The 13,281-nt window shown below is 52.8% G+C and overlaps 2 protein-coding genes across 3 annotated transcripts; one reads left to right on the top strand and one right to left on the bottom strand.

Annotated features, from left to right (window-relative positions):
* Positions 1 to 42: 42 nt before the first annotated feature.
* ZNF428 (zinc finger protein 428) lies at positions 43 to 12,021 on the bottom strand. 2 transcript variants are annotated; one of them, XM_064381219.1, is made up of 3 exons: positions 11,944 to 12,021; positions 7,530 to 7,734; positions 43 to 931 (listed from the first exon to the last, which is right to left on the bottom strand). In XM_064381219.1, exons 2-3 carry the CDS (start codon positions 7,603 to 7,605, stop codon positions 432 to 434), a joined length of 576 nt encoding a protein of 191 aa, XP_064237289.1. In that variant the 5' UTR covers positions 7,606 to 7,734; positions 11,944 to 12,021; the 3' UTR covers positions 43 to 431. The 2 variants fall into 2 exon arrangements, with proteins under 2 accessions (XP_064237289.1, XP_064237290.1); XM_064381220.1 differs by lacking the exon at positions 11,944 to 12,021 and adding an exon at positions 11,496 to 11,841.
* On the top strand, positions 5,127 to 7,995 carry SRRM5 (serine/arginine repetitive matrix 5). Its single transcript, XM_064381223.1, is given in 2 exon segments — positions 5,127 to 6,999; positions 7,203 to 7,995. Coding segments are annotated over 2 exon segments (2,241 nt in total). The 3' UTR covers positions 7,571 to 7,995.
* Positions 12,022 to 13,281: the final 1,260 nt, after the last annotated feature.

The following is a 13,281-nucleotide window of genomic DNA, read 5'->3' as shown; positions in this document are numbered from 1 at the left end:
GGATGGCCTGGGTCCCCAAATGACTCACCCAGCACTATTACATGAGTGAGAAACAAAATTCTATTGTTACAGCCTTTACATTATGGGGTCTGTGAGTAAATACATGGAAACCTCATTGAATATAAGCACGTAGTAAATGTTATCTTTCCCAAAAGACCCTGAGGTTCCCTGAGAAGGAGCCCAGGGGGAACATGAACACACACACACACACACACACACACACACACACACACATCCCTCGAACCAACACACACATACTGAACCAACACACACAGAATTTTGGCTTTTATTCTGGCCATCACACATCTACTTCTAAGACAACACAGACCAGCAGTACCCCATCTCCCAGGACCACTGTCACAACCCCAATTTCCTCAGCCCCCTCCTCCCACCCCACCCCTTCTGCCAAGCTCCCTGCGTGGGGGCTCTGCCTACACCTCACCCCGGGCATGCAGCATGAAGTGCCCGTGCAGCTCCCCCAGGTTATCGAAGGAATCCTCGCATTCCGTACAGTGGTAGGTTCCCTCCTCCTCCTCTTCCTCCTCCTCCTCCCGCCCAGCTGGTCGGCCCTCCCCAGCCCGAGGTGGTTCCTCCTCTTCCTCCCCGAGGGCCCTGCCTTCAGGGGCTGGTGCCTCCTGGGGGGCTGTAGCAGGGCAGCAGAGCCGGCAAGGTGGGGTTCCCGGTGGGGCCTCCCCAAGGGGTGAGCGGCCACAGAGCTGGCAGGGCTGGGCCGGGGGGCCCGGGGGCTGGGCTGCACGGGGGGCCCGGCGGGATGGGCCACCACGGCCCCCGCCAAGGCGCTGCTTCACCTTGTAGCCAGGATCATATTCGGGATCGTCAGTGGTCTCCTCTTCCTCCTCCTCCTCATCTTCTTCCTCTTCAGAGTCCGGCTCTGAGAGAGTATATTCTGAATCAGAGGAATGCTCAGGGCCTGGAGGGGACAGATAGGGAGAAACAGGGCATCAGAGGAAAGAGGGCTAGACCCAGCTGTCTCCTCCCTGAACTCCCATATTCAGACTTGCCACAGTATGGCAAGGGTAGCTTGGGCACTACCTTTCCCTTCCCCACAGATGGCATAGAACAAGGCTGGCACCCAGTAGATTCCCTTATCTTTGTGTCAAGCAAATGAATGTCTTGTAAGAACTGCATGGGACGGGACTGGGCGCAGTGGCTCACGCCTGTAATCCCAGCACTTTTGGGTGGCCAAGTTGGGAAGATTGCTTGAGGCCAGGAGTTTGAGACCAGCCTGGGCAATACAGCAAGACTCCGTCTCTACAAAAATTTAAAAATCAGCCAGGCCTGGTGACACACTTCCTGTAGTACCAGCTTCTTGGGAGGCTGAGGCGGGACAATCACTTTAGCCCAGGAGTTCGAGGTTGCATTGAGCCATGATTGCGCCAGTGCACTCCAGCCTGGATGACATAGTGAGACCTCACCTCTTAAAAAAGAATTTTTTTGGCCGGGTACGGTGGCTCATGCCTGTAATCCCAGCACTTTGGGAGGCCGAGGTAAGGCAGATCACGAGGTCAAGAGTTCGACACCAGCCTGGCCAACATGGTGAAACCTTGTCTCTAATAAAAATACAAAAATTAGCCAGGTGTGGTGGTGGGCATCTGTAACGCCAGCTACTCGGGAGGCTGAGGCAGGAGAATTGCTTTAACCCAGGAGGTGGGGGTTGCAGTGAGCCAAGATCGCACCACTGCATTCCAGTCTGGGTGACAAAGCAAGACTCCGTCTTGGGGCAGGGGGTATAAAAAAGAAAAAAAAATTTTTGTATTGTTTGAAAAAGAGATAAAAACCTCCATAAGGAAGTGGGATGGGGGCATTTAGGAAGGACAAAGCAGGAGGAGTGAAAAACCGGCAGTAACAAAAGCATCCTTGCTGTTGTAGGCGCCCGATTCTTAAACATTAACTCGCTAAACCCTCAACAACCCTCTGGGGGTGGTACTGTTACTGTCCCCAATTGATGAATGTGGAAACTGAGGCACAGGGAGGCTAGCTGACTCGCCTGCGGTTACAGCTCTGGCAGGAAAAGCTGAACCTGGGCCATGGCAGACACTGCTAGATCATTTTAGGGAGACAAACATTTGAAAAGGTATTTCTGCAAATTAAAACACACGCACACCCAGATGTACTTTTATATATGTGGCCATGGAGATATATATATATAGAGAGAGAGAGTTAGGTGAGTTAAAATATTTATTTATAGGTAACTGTTATGTTTCACAGTTACCAAGGACATGCCTAGGACAAGTTTAGGTTTAAAGAAAAGGGCCTGTAATCCCAGCACTTTAGGAGGCTGAGGCGGGCGGATCGCCTGAGCTCAGGAGTCATGACCACCCTGGGCAATGTGGTGAAACCCCATCTTTACTAAAAACACAAAAATTAGCCAGGTGTGGTGGCAGGTGCCTGTAGTCTCAGCTACTCGGGAGGCTGAGACAGGAGAATTGCTTGAACCCAGGTGGCAGAGGTTGCAGTGAGCCAGTATCGAGCCACTGCATTCCAGCCTGGTGACAGAGCAAGACTGTCTCCAAAAAAAAGCAAAGGGGAAAAATTTAAAGTTGATGTACAGAAGAGGGCGACATCAGCTGCCGTTATAGGGGCCCACACACAGAGTAATGGTTGGGGACGGGGTCCTGTGACCAGTGTGGGAAGTACCAGATTCTTCGGCCTCTGTGGCAGGAGCCTGCCAAAAGCCTTGCCTTGTATCCATCCCAGCCCCATTCCTCAGTTTCTCCCAGAGCCCAGAGGATCCTGCTATTGCAGTCTGTGCTCCGCCCTTGCTCCTGTCATCACAGTGGCCACAAGGCTTCTCACCTTCCCTGACACCCCAGACCCGCACCTGCCTCAGGGCCTTTGCCGCCCTTTCTGCTGATGTCACTCTCCGGTCCATGTCTCTGCTCAAGTGTCACCTTCTCAGTGACACCCTGGCCACAGAAACCACTCCCCAGCACTCCCTATGCCCCTTACTGTGCTTGATTGTTTTCCATCTTTTGAGACGGAGTCTCGCTCAGTCACCCAGGCTGGAGTGCAGTGGCATGATCTCAGCTCACTGAAAACTCTGCCTCCTGGGTTCAGGCAGTTTTGCCTTAGCCTCCCAAGTAGCTGGGATTATAGGCGTGCACCACCATGCCCAGGAAATATTTGTATTTCTTTCTTTCTTTTCTTTTTTTTATTTTTTGAGACAGAGTCTTGCTCTGTCACCCAGGCTAGAGTGCAGTGATGCAATCTCAGCTCACTGCAACCTCCACCTCCTGGGTTCAAGCGATTCTCCTGCCTCAGCCTCCCAAGTAGCTGGGATTACACGCACGCACCACCACACCCAGCCAATTCTTCTATTTTTAGTTGAGACGGGGTTTCACCATGGTGGCCAGGATGGTCTCGATCTCTTCACCTCGTGATCCGCTCGTCTCAGCCTCCCAAAGTGCTGGGGTTACAGGTGTGAGCCTCCACGCCCGGCCTCTAATTTTTGTATTTCTAGTAAAGACGGGGTTTCACCACGTTGGTCAGGCCGGTCTCAAACTCCTGACCTCATGTGATCCACCCATCTCAGCCTTTCAAACTGCTGGGATTACAGGTGTGAGCCACCGCACCCGGCCAATTTTTCTCCATCTTCTGACTCACTGCATACAACATTTACTTGTGTGTCTGTTTACTGCCTGTTCCAGAAAGCAGGGACTTGGTTTGGTTCACTGCTGTGGCCCCAGCATCTAGAACACTTGCTTTGTGCAAAGAAAGTACTTAGGACCTATTTGTGGCATGGGTATCTCTGGGTGGAATTTGACAAACCTCTTTGGAGGCCTCACACACACTGTTCCCTCTGGTGGGAATGTCCTGACCTAGTTTTTCCCACCATCCTTTAGAACCCAGTGGGAGGCCTTCCTCTTTGGTGAGGCTGTCCCAGGCCTCCTCATTCCAGGCAGCTAGTCACTTTTTCTACCACCCTCCTGCTGGGTCCCGAGCGTCACCAGCCCGGAACGCGTTATAACTGTCTCCTTCTGAACAGTCATCCCTGCAGTTCTCCCCTACTAGTTCCTGCCATTTAAGAATCGTTTCCTGAGGCCTTGGCGTGGACTGTTCCCCACTGTCCACGTGGTGACCCCCTACTCATCCTTCAAGACCTAGCACAAACTCCGTCCTCTAGGAAGCCACCACCCTGATGCCTCAGCCTCCAGCCAGGTCTCCCTCTACTTTCCCCTGTCACTGTCCTAGAAGCTAACTGTAGTCAGCTGGGCCCCAAGGTGTCTCCCTTATCAGACTGGGAACTCCTCAAGGGCAGGTATGATCTTGGGGTCCCCAGCAGAGGACATGCGGGTCAGTGGATGACAGTGGCCCTAAGACCCTGATCTCCCTCCCCAAGGCCTTAGCCTCTGCTCCTCACCTGCCTAGGTGACCCTTTCATTTTTTTTTGAGACAGAGTCTTGCTGTCACCCAGGCTTGGCGTGCAGTGGTATGATCTTGGCTCACTGCAACCTCCACCTCCAGGATTCGAGTGATCCTCCCACCTCAGCCTCCCAAGTAGCTGGGATTACAGGCATGCACCACCACATCTGGCTAATTTTTATAGTTTTGATAGAGATAGGGTTTTACCATGTTGGCCAGGTTGGTCTTGAACTCCTGACCTCAGGTGATCTGCCTGCGTCCGCCTCCCAAAGTGCTGGGATTACAGGTGTGAACCACCATGCTCGGGCTAACCCTTTCCTTCTCTACTGGCAAAACTCCTGCAACTTTTCAAACCCAGCTCATGTCACTTCCTCTGTGAAGGCCTCGCTGACTCCCCAGGCCATCGATATCTCTCTCGTATGGGCTCACTGGCCACTGCATTGCTCTCTATCACACCCTGACCACCTGGGCAGCAACCCTGTCCCCACCTGTTGACTGTGGGCTCCTTGAAGGCAGGACCTAGGTCTGTCCCATCTCTGTGTCCCCAGCAATGCTGAGCGTGAGTCAGCCTCAAAAGACATTTGCTGAATGGCTGCAAACCAGAGGAAGCATCTCTAGCCTCAGGCTGGGACCCCGTCCTCTCTCCTCCCACCTCTGACTTCATACCACTCACCCTCCAGGGTCTTCAATGCCCACTGTGACATCACACAGTTGGCCTGTGACGGGCAATCAGGTCATCGTCCATGGCTACCAGGTGTTTCATGCCTACCGTGACTTCCAGGACCACAAGCCCTTTCATGTCCACCATGTCTTCACCTAAGAGATCTTCAAAGCCCAACATGCCCCTGGCACGCACTGGATCCTCCATACCCACTGCAGATCCCACGCCTCCTGCCTCCCTGAAGACCACCAAATCAGCAACGCCCAACAGATCCTCAGTGCCCACCAAGCCAGTGACATCGGTCATGAGCCCAAGCAGTTCCCAGTCCACCAAATCAACCAGTACAAAAAGAGTCCTTTCTAACTGGTCCAGCAGCAGGTCCCGAGTCCGCAGCAAGGCAAGAACACCCAGCAGGGTGAGCACGGACACCAGGACCAGCAAAAACAGCAAGGCCAGCGGCGTAAGATGCCATCGGCGGAGGGGCACGCATAGCCGGGGTAGGACACCCGGCAGAAGGGGAAGCCGCAGCTCCAGGAGATCACCCAGCAGGGCCAGCACTCCTGCCAGAAGAACTCATGGTGCCAGACCAGGCATGGCTAGCAGGGTGAGAACTCCCACTTCCCAGCAAAAACAGAGGCAGGGGAAGAGTTACGGCTGGCCTAGAACCAGCAACAGGGAAAGGAGTGACAGCCAACCTAGAAATATGAGCAAGGAGAAGAGTTACAGCCCACCAGGAAGCTCAGGTAGGGGGAAGAGTTCCAAGCTGGCTGTAACTCCCAGTAGAGCCAAGAGTCACAGCCCAACTGGAATTCCCTCCAAGAAGAAGAGTGAGAGCCCATGTCCGTCGTCATCAAGGAAGGCGAAGAGCTACAGTCAGATGATCACCCGCAGCAGGGAAAAGAGTTACAGCCTGAATAAAGTGTTTAGCAGGGTCAAGAATGATAACCAGGCCAGCACCCCCTGCAGGCCCCGAAGTCACAGCCAATCTAGAAGCCCCAGAAGGTCAAGAAGTCGCAGTCAGAAGAGGACCTACAGCAGGGTGAGAAGTCACAGTTGGAAGAGAAATCATAGCAGGGCAAGAAGTCGCACCCGGAAGGGAATTCTGAGCCAGAAGGGAGGACATAGCCAGTCTAGAACCCACAGCAAGGGGAAAAGTCAAAACCAGTCTAGAACCCCCAGAAGACGAAGAAGTCACAACTGGTCTAGAACCCTCAGCGAGGAAAGAAGTCATAGCCCGTCTAGAAGCTCCAGCAAAGAGAGAGACCGCAGAGGATCTAGCAGCCCTGGTAAGGACGGAGATCGCAATCAATCTGGAAGTCCCAACAAGCAGAGAGATTGCAGCCGATCTAGAAGTCCCAGAGAGAAGAAGGATCACAGTCAATCTGGAAGCCCCAACAAGGAGAGAGACCACAGCCAATCTCAAAGTCCCAGCAAGGAGAAAGATCTCAGCTGTTATGGAAGCCCCAGCAAGGAAAGAGAGCACAGACAATTTAGAAGCCCCAGCAAGGAGAGAGAGCATGGACAATCTAGAAGCCCCAGCAAGGAGAGGAAGTGTGGCTGATCTGGAAGCCCTAGCAAGGAGAGAGAACACAGACGTTCTGGAAGCCCCAGCAAAGAGAGAGATCATAGACGTTCTAGAAGCCCCAGCAAGGAGAGAGAACACAGACAATCTAGAAGCCCCAGCAAGGAGAGAGAGTGCAGACGATCTAGAAGCCCCAGCAAGGAGAGAGATCACAGATGTTCTAGAAGCCCCAGCAAGGAGAGAGAGCACAGACAATCTAGAAGCCCCAGCAAGGAGAGAGAGCACAGACAATCTAGAAGCCCCAGCAAGGAGAGAGATCACAGACATTCTAGAAGCCCCAGCAAGGAGAGAGAGCACAGACAATCTAGAAGCCCCAGCAAGGAGAGAGAGCGCAGACGTTCTAGAAGCCCCAGCAAGGAGAGAGAGCACAGACGTTCCAGAAGCCCCAGCAAGGAGAGAGAGCACAGACAATCTAGAAGCCCCAGCAAGGAGAGAGTGCGGCCAATCTGGAAGCCCCAGCAAAGAGAGAGATCGCAGATGTTCTAGAAGCCCCAGCAAGGAGAGAGATCGCTGCCGACATAGAAGCCACAGTGAGGAGAAAGATCACAGCCAATCTGGAAGCCCCAGCAAGGAGAGAGAGCAGCCGATCTAGAAGCCCCAATAAGAAGAGTAATTACAGACGAGCCTACAACAAGGAGAAAGCTCACAGCCGATCTAGAACCCCTAGCAAAGAAGAAAATCATAGCCAATCTAGAACCTCCAGCAAGGAGAGAGATCCCAGTCAATCTACAGTCCCGGGAAGTCTGGACTGGAAGAGATCCCCTAGCAGGACAAGGAGTCCCAGTCAGAATAGAACCCCTAGCAAGACAAGCTGCCACTCCCCATCAGCACTTCCCAGTGGAGGCCAAATCCTAAGCTAGGATGACAGTCAAGCCAACGCCACCACCTATAAGGTCACCTTACCTGGGGAAAGGTCTTCATCATCTTCTTCCAAGCTGGCATAGCCCCCAGTCTCAGCTGGCTCACGGGTCTCTGTCATGGCCGGGGTAGAGGACAGGAGAGAGGAGCAGAGCAGCAGCTGAGCAGCGTCCCTCCCCAGCCAGCTCTCCACACCACACCTCTGGCCACAAGTTCTCTAACACAGGATGTTGACAGGTAGAGAGGGATGCTGGATAGGAGGAAAGGAAAGGCCGGTGATGATTCAATAAATTTTTACATAGCACTCATCCCCACCCCAAGCCCAACTGTGTGCTCATTGCTGGGGTGGGGCACAGAGTACCCCAGCTCTGTCCCTGACTGTCTACAGGGCCTTGACTGCAAGCCCTGCCCCACTCTAAGTATTTTTTTTTTTTTTTTTTGAGATGGAGTCCTGCTCTGTCACCCAGGCTGGAGTACAGTGGCGCGATCTCAGCTCACTGCAACTTCTACCTCCCAGGCTCAAGCAATTCTCCTACCTCAGCTTCCTGAGTAGCTGGAACTACAGGCTTGTGCCCCCGCGTCTGGCTAATTTTGTATTTTTAGTAGAGATGGGGTTTCACCATGTTGGCCAGGCTGGTCTTGAACTCCTCACCTCAAGTGATCCACAAGCCTCAGCCTTCCAAAGTGCTGGGATTACAGGCCATGAGCCACCACACCCAGCTCCACTCTTTAGGTCTTAATTTTACCATGTGGGCAACAAGGCTGCCTTCTGGTTCTTACTCAGTGGGGTAGGGAGAGGTGACACACCAAATATTCAACAGTGGGGACTGGTGTGGGCACCAATCAGAACTGAGAGTGGAGCAGGGCCAGATGACAGGCATTAATCCTTTAGCTGCTGGGCCATGGGGAGGTCTGGGTTTGGGGGAGTGTTTTGGGAAAACTCTCAAACTGTGTTTTTCCTCTACTCTAATACTACCACCACGATAATCACCAACACAGAAGAATTCTGTGACCAAATGTGTGGGGCTTTTTCCCCACACACTACACAGCAGACACCAGCTAGGTGTCCCCTCCAATTCAATTCCAATGCTATCCTGGAGTGTCAGATGCCACAGATTGAGGGCTCAGTCCCCAACGCTGCCCCTCAACCCCAGATACCAGTCACAAGTCCAGGCCTCCAGAACATCTAACCAACTGGCTTCAAGTTGGAGTTCCATGACCCTCTTGGTTCAAAATTTGCTGGAACAGACCCAATGTGGTGGCTCACACCTGTAATCCAAGCACCTGAGGTAGGATCGCTTGAAACCAGTTCAATACCAGCCTGGGCAACAAAGTGAGACCCTGTCTCTATGAAAAATGTTTAAAAATATTAGCTGGAGCTGGGCTTGGTGGCTCACACCTGTAATCCTAGCATTTTAGGAGGCTGAGGCAAGTGTATTGCTTGAGCTCAGGAGTTCGAGACCAGCCCGGGCAATATGGTCTCTACTAACAATACAAAGAAATAGCCGGGCCGGGTAGTGCGCACCTGTAGTCCCAGCTACTCCAGGAGGCTGAGGTGGGAGGACTGCGTGAGCCGGCTGGGGGTGGAGGGGCAGTGGAGGTTGCAGTCAGCCGAGACTGTGCCACTACACACCAGCCTGGGTGACAGAGTGAGGCCCTGTCTCAAACAACAACAACAATAACAACATGAGTTTCTTTTCTTTCTTTCTTTCTTTCTTTTTTTAAGACAGTCTCATTCTGTCGTCCATGCTGGAGTGCAGTGGTGTGATCGGCATGATCTCAGCTCACTGCATCCTCCTGCCTCAGCCTCCCGAGTAGCTGGGATTACAGGTACCTGTCCCCAAGCCCAGCTAATTTTTGTAATTTTGGTCGAGACAACATTTCACCATGTTGCCCAGAGCTCAAGGGATCTGCCTGCTTCAGCTTCCAAAGTGCTGTGATTACAGGCGTGAGCCACCACACCTGGCATTTAAAATAAATAAATAAATAAAAATGTTAGCTCGTGCCAGGTCACTTCTGCCTGTAATTCCAGCACCTTGGGAGGCTGAGGCAGGAGGATCACCTGAGTTCAGGGGTTCAAGACCAGCCTGGGCAACATGGCAAACCCTGTTTCTACAAAAAAAAAAAAAAAAAAATTATAAAAAATTAACTGGGTGTGGTAGTATGTGTTTATAGTCCCAGTTACTTGGGAGGGTGAGGTGGAAGGATCACTTGAGCCTGGGAGGCCAAGGCTGCAGTGAGCTGGGACCATACCACTGCATTCAAGCCTGGATGACCCCTCTTACAAACAAACAAACAAACAAACAAACAAACAAACAAACAACTTGCTGGAGCTGCTCAGAGAACTCAAGGAAATGCTTACTTAGATATACTGGCTTATTAGAGAGTATTACAAAGAACAAAGATCAAGAGACATGTAGGGCAAGGTATAATAGAAGGGGCAGGGAGCTCCCCGCTGTCCCTAGGGTGCCACCCTGCAGGAACCTCCATGTGGTCAGCTACGCAGAAGCTCTCCAAACCCAGTCCTCTTGGGTTTTGGTTTTTTTTTTTGAGACGGAATCTCATCTCGCTCTGTCGCCAGGCTGGAGTGCAGTGGCATGATCTCGGCTCACTGCAACCTCCACTTCCTGGGTTCAAGCGATTCTCTTGCCTCAGCCTCCCGAGTAGCTGGGAGTACAGGCGTGTGCCACCACAGTGAATTTTTGTGTTTTTAGTAGAGACCGGGTTTTACCCATTTTGGCCAGATGGTCTCATCTGTTTACCTCATGATCCGCCTGCCTTGGTCTCCCAAAGTGCTAGCATTACAGGCGTGAGCCACAGCACCTGGCCCTCCTCTTGGATTTTTAAGGAGGCTTTAAGACAGCAGCATTGTGCACGGCCTTCTCTGAAAAGCTCTTAGGACCCACAGTCAGGAAGGTGGGGAAGATAAGAGTCCTGCCCTGGGGCAGGAAGAGGAGGGCAGGAGGAGGTCAGAGAGATTCTGTTTCTTGAGACCTGCCCCTGAGGCCTAAGGTACACAACATTATAACAAGAGACTGTAACAAAAGCTATGGGAGTTGAGCCAGGAACTGTGGATGAAAACCAATATATTTATACATATAATACCACAGCAAACCTCCAAAGTGGCAATTAGGGACAGGGAGTATTTGTATAACAGTGATACACCAACCAATCTGGAAGTATTTTAATATTTAAACAACTGGTATGGCTGCACGGGTTTGTGACTATCATCCTTAGGTCTGTATAAAATGGCAAGCTAGTGTCTCTAGCTGTGTAGCACCAAGCAAATAACTAAACTTCTCTAGCCTGTTTCCTTCTCTATAACAAAGGGGCTTCCATGGCCGGGCGCGATGGCACACGCAAGTCCAGCACTTCGGGAGGCCAAGGTGGGTGGATCATGAGGTCAGAAGATCGAGACCAGCCTGGCCAACATAATGAAACCCCATCTCTACTAAAAAAAAAAAAAAAAAAAAAAAAAAAAAATTAGCCGAGTGTGGTGGCGCGCGCCCGTAGTCCCAGCTACTTGGGAAGCTGAGGCGGGAGAACTGCTTGAACCCGGGAGGTGGAGGTTACAGTGAGCGAGCCGATATCGGGCCATAGCTATGTTCCATGTGATACTTGGGACGTACTTTTCTAAAAGGCTGTATCTTTTGGATATAATTGTTTATCTGAAATTCAAATTTAACTAGGCATTGTATATTTTATATGGCAACCATACGCCTGCGGCAATCAAGTCGTCCCATGAAGTTACCAGGAGTCAGTGTCCATTAGCCTACACTTTTCCAAGCCCATCTCACACAAGACCTCTTCCAGATTATTCCACATGTCAGGGAGGGCCATCCCTTGGTTCACAAGTCCCACTCCTACCACGCCTAGGGCAGCCAAACTGAAAGGCAAACAGTGCTGGAGACCCCACAATGCCCTGAGCCTGTAGCAGCCAATTCCCAAGATGCCCCGCGTAAAAACAATAGGCACCCGTTCCAATGCTGGGCAATGAGATCAGGGCCAAACCTTCCACTACGGGACAATAAGGGCCAGTTCCCACAATTCCTGTGGCAGTTCTTCCCGATATGCCTTGGGCCTATAGCGACCACCTTCCCAGACTCCCCATGTGGAAACGCTCCAAGCCTCCAGGACGGTCAGCGGCAGGTGTGGGATAAAAGAAACCGGTTCCCCACAAGGATCTGGGACACTTCTTCCCAGGATGCACCAGGCCTACAACGACTAGCGGACCGACTCCCACAGAGCTTCAAGGCGGAGCGCTCGGTTCTCCCAGGATGCCCCAGGACGGCACAGCCGCGCTAAGGGAGAAAAGGAAGCCTGGGTCTTGCCCTCGGGTCACGACGGTCCCAGACCGCCGCCGGCTCCCCGGTGACGGGAGTTGTCGCTCCCATCATGCAGCGGGGCCGTAGCGCCCGCTTCCCGGCATGCCCCGCGCACCCCTGCCCCGGACACTCACCGGCGCCGGCGGCCCCCGCTCCGGCTCTGCGGCGGCGGCTGCACGCCCAGCCTCTGCGCCTGCGCCTGCGCCGCAAGTAGGGTAGGAGAGCGCGTGAAGAGCCTAGGGCGCTTGCGCGGCGAGTTGGACTAGTCCTGTAACGCTGTTGGAAGAGGGGCTGTGTGCGTCGGGCCGTCGACGAGACCCGCGCGGGGGGCGCTGTGCTTTGCCCCTCACTGCCTGGGTTTACTTGGTACAGTCCGCGGCCCGAAGGAACAAGAAGCTGAAGGGTTGGCGCGTGCGTGTGCGGGGCGGGAACGCGCCTTATAAAATATGGGATGCGCTGGGGGTGGAGGGTGCTAGTTCGGACTGGATCCTGGGCCCGAGGCCTGCTTATTTGCATAATCCTAGTGCGGGACAATGAAAGGCCTCCCGCACTGGAAGGAGTGATTTGCATATTCCCCGGAGGGGCCTTACTCCAGAGCGCAGTGATTAGCATATGGCAGGGGCAACAGAGCAAAGCGCATGCGCGCAGGGACTGCGGACTAACGTGAAGTGGGTAGTCTTGTCTTCGTTGGGGATCAGTTTGCATACTGAGAGAGGGCACGAGGGCCAGGACCCCTCCCAACCAGGACAAATGTTTATTGATCTCCTAGGTGTCAGGCCATGTGCTGTCGGGCTCTTTGGTTTCTGCAGTGAAGGAGACACACCTTGCGCCTGTATTCAAGGTGCCCCAGTGGAAGGAGATATACACCTAATTAGATAACTACTACGCAGAAGGTCAGACCTGGAGTGAGGAAGACGGAGGACTTAGGAGCCTAAGAGGCACCTGCCCCGGCCTATGGTTCTTGAAAGGCTGGCTTCCAGGCGGTAGGAACCAACTAGAATGGCAATCGTTCTGGCAGAGTGAACAACAGCAAGAGCCAAGGCCCAGAGGCCAAAAAAAGAAAGAAAAGAAAGTACAAAAAGTAGCCAGGGATGGTGGTAGGCGCCTGTAATCCCTGCTACTCGGAGGCTGAGGCACGAGGACCACTTGAACCCCAGAGGCAGAGGTTGCAGTGAGCCGAGATTGAGCCACTGCACACTGCAATCCAGCCTGGGTGGTGGCAGGTTTGACTGAGGAAGCGAGAGCATCTTAGTATGCCTAGAACAGAGCTGGAGAGGGGAAATGCTCCTATAGACATGTTAGAGTTCAACTGTGACATTCCAGTCTTCCTGGAAGTGACTGTCACATTCCAGCTTAAAACTCCCCAAAGGGATCCCATTAAGAAAAAAATCCAAAATCTGTATCATCTCCTCGGGGCTATGCACCTGGTCTGGCCAGCTAATCTTTCTGACCCCACCCACTTCCTCCTCCTT

The sequence above is a fragment of the Aotus nancymaae genome, unplaced genomic scaffold, assembly GCF_030222135.1.
Source record: "Aotus nancymaae isolate 86718 unplaced genomic scaffold, 86718_ANA_hifiasm-v0.15.2.pri h1tg000028l, whole genome shotgun sequence".
NCBI classification, from domain to species: domain Eukaryota; kingdom Metazoa; phylum Chordata; class Mammalia; order Primates; family Aotidae; genus Aotus; species Aotus nancymaae.
The sequence above is the reverse complement of the archived record's forward strand: the minus strand, read 5'-3'. Positions and strand labels throughout refer to the sequence as shown.

Excerpts from the sequence above, each read along its gene's own strand:
- ZNF428 (XM_064381219.1), bottom strand. The coding sequence starts at position 7,605 with ATGACAGAGACCCGTGAGCCAGCTGAGACTGGGGGCTATGCCAGCTTG. Across the intron at positions 932-7,529 it reads TGATGAAGACCTTTCCCCAG|GCCCTGAGCATTCCTCTGAT; the intron begins GTAAGGTGACCT and ends TGTCCCCTCCAG.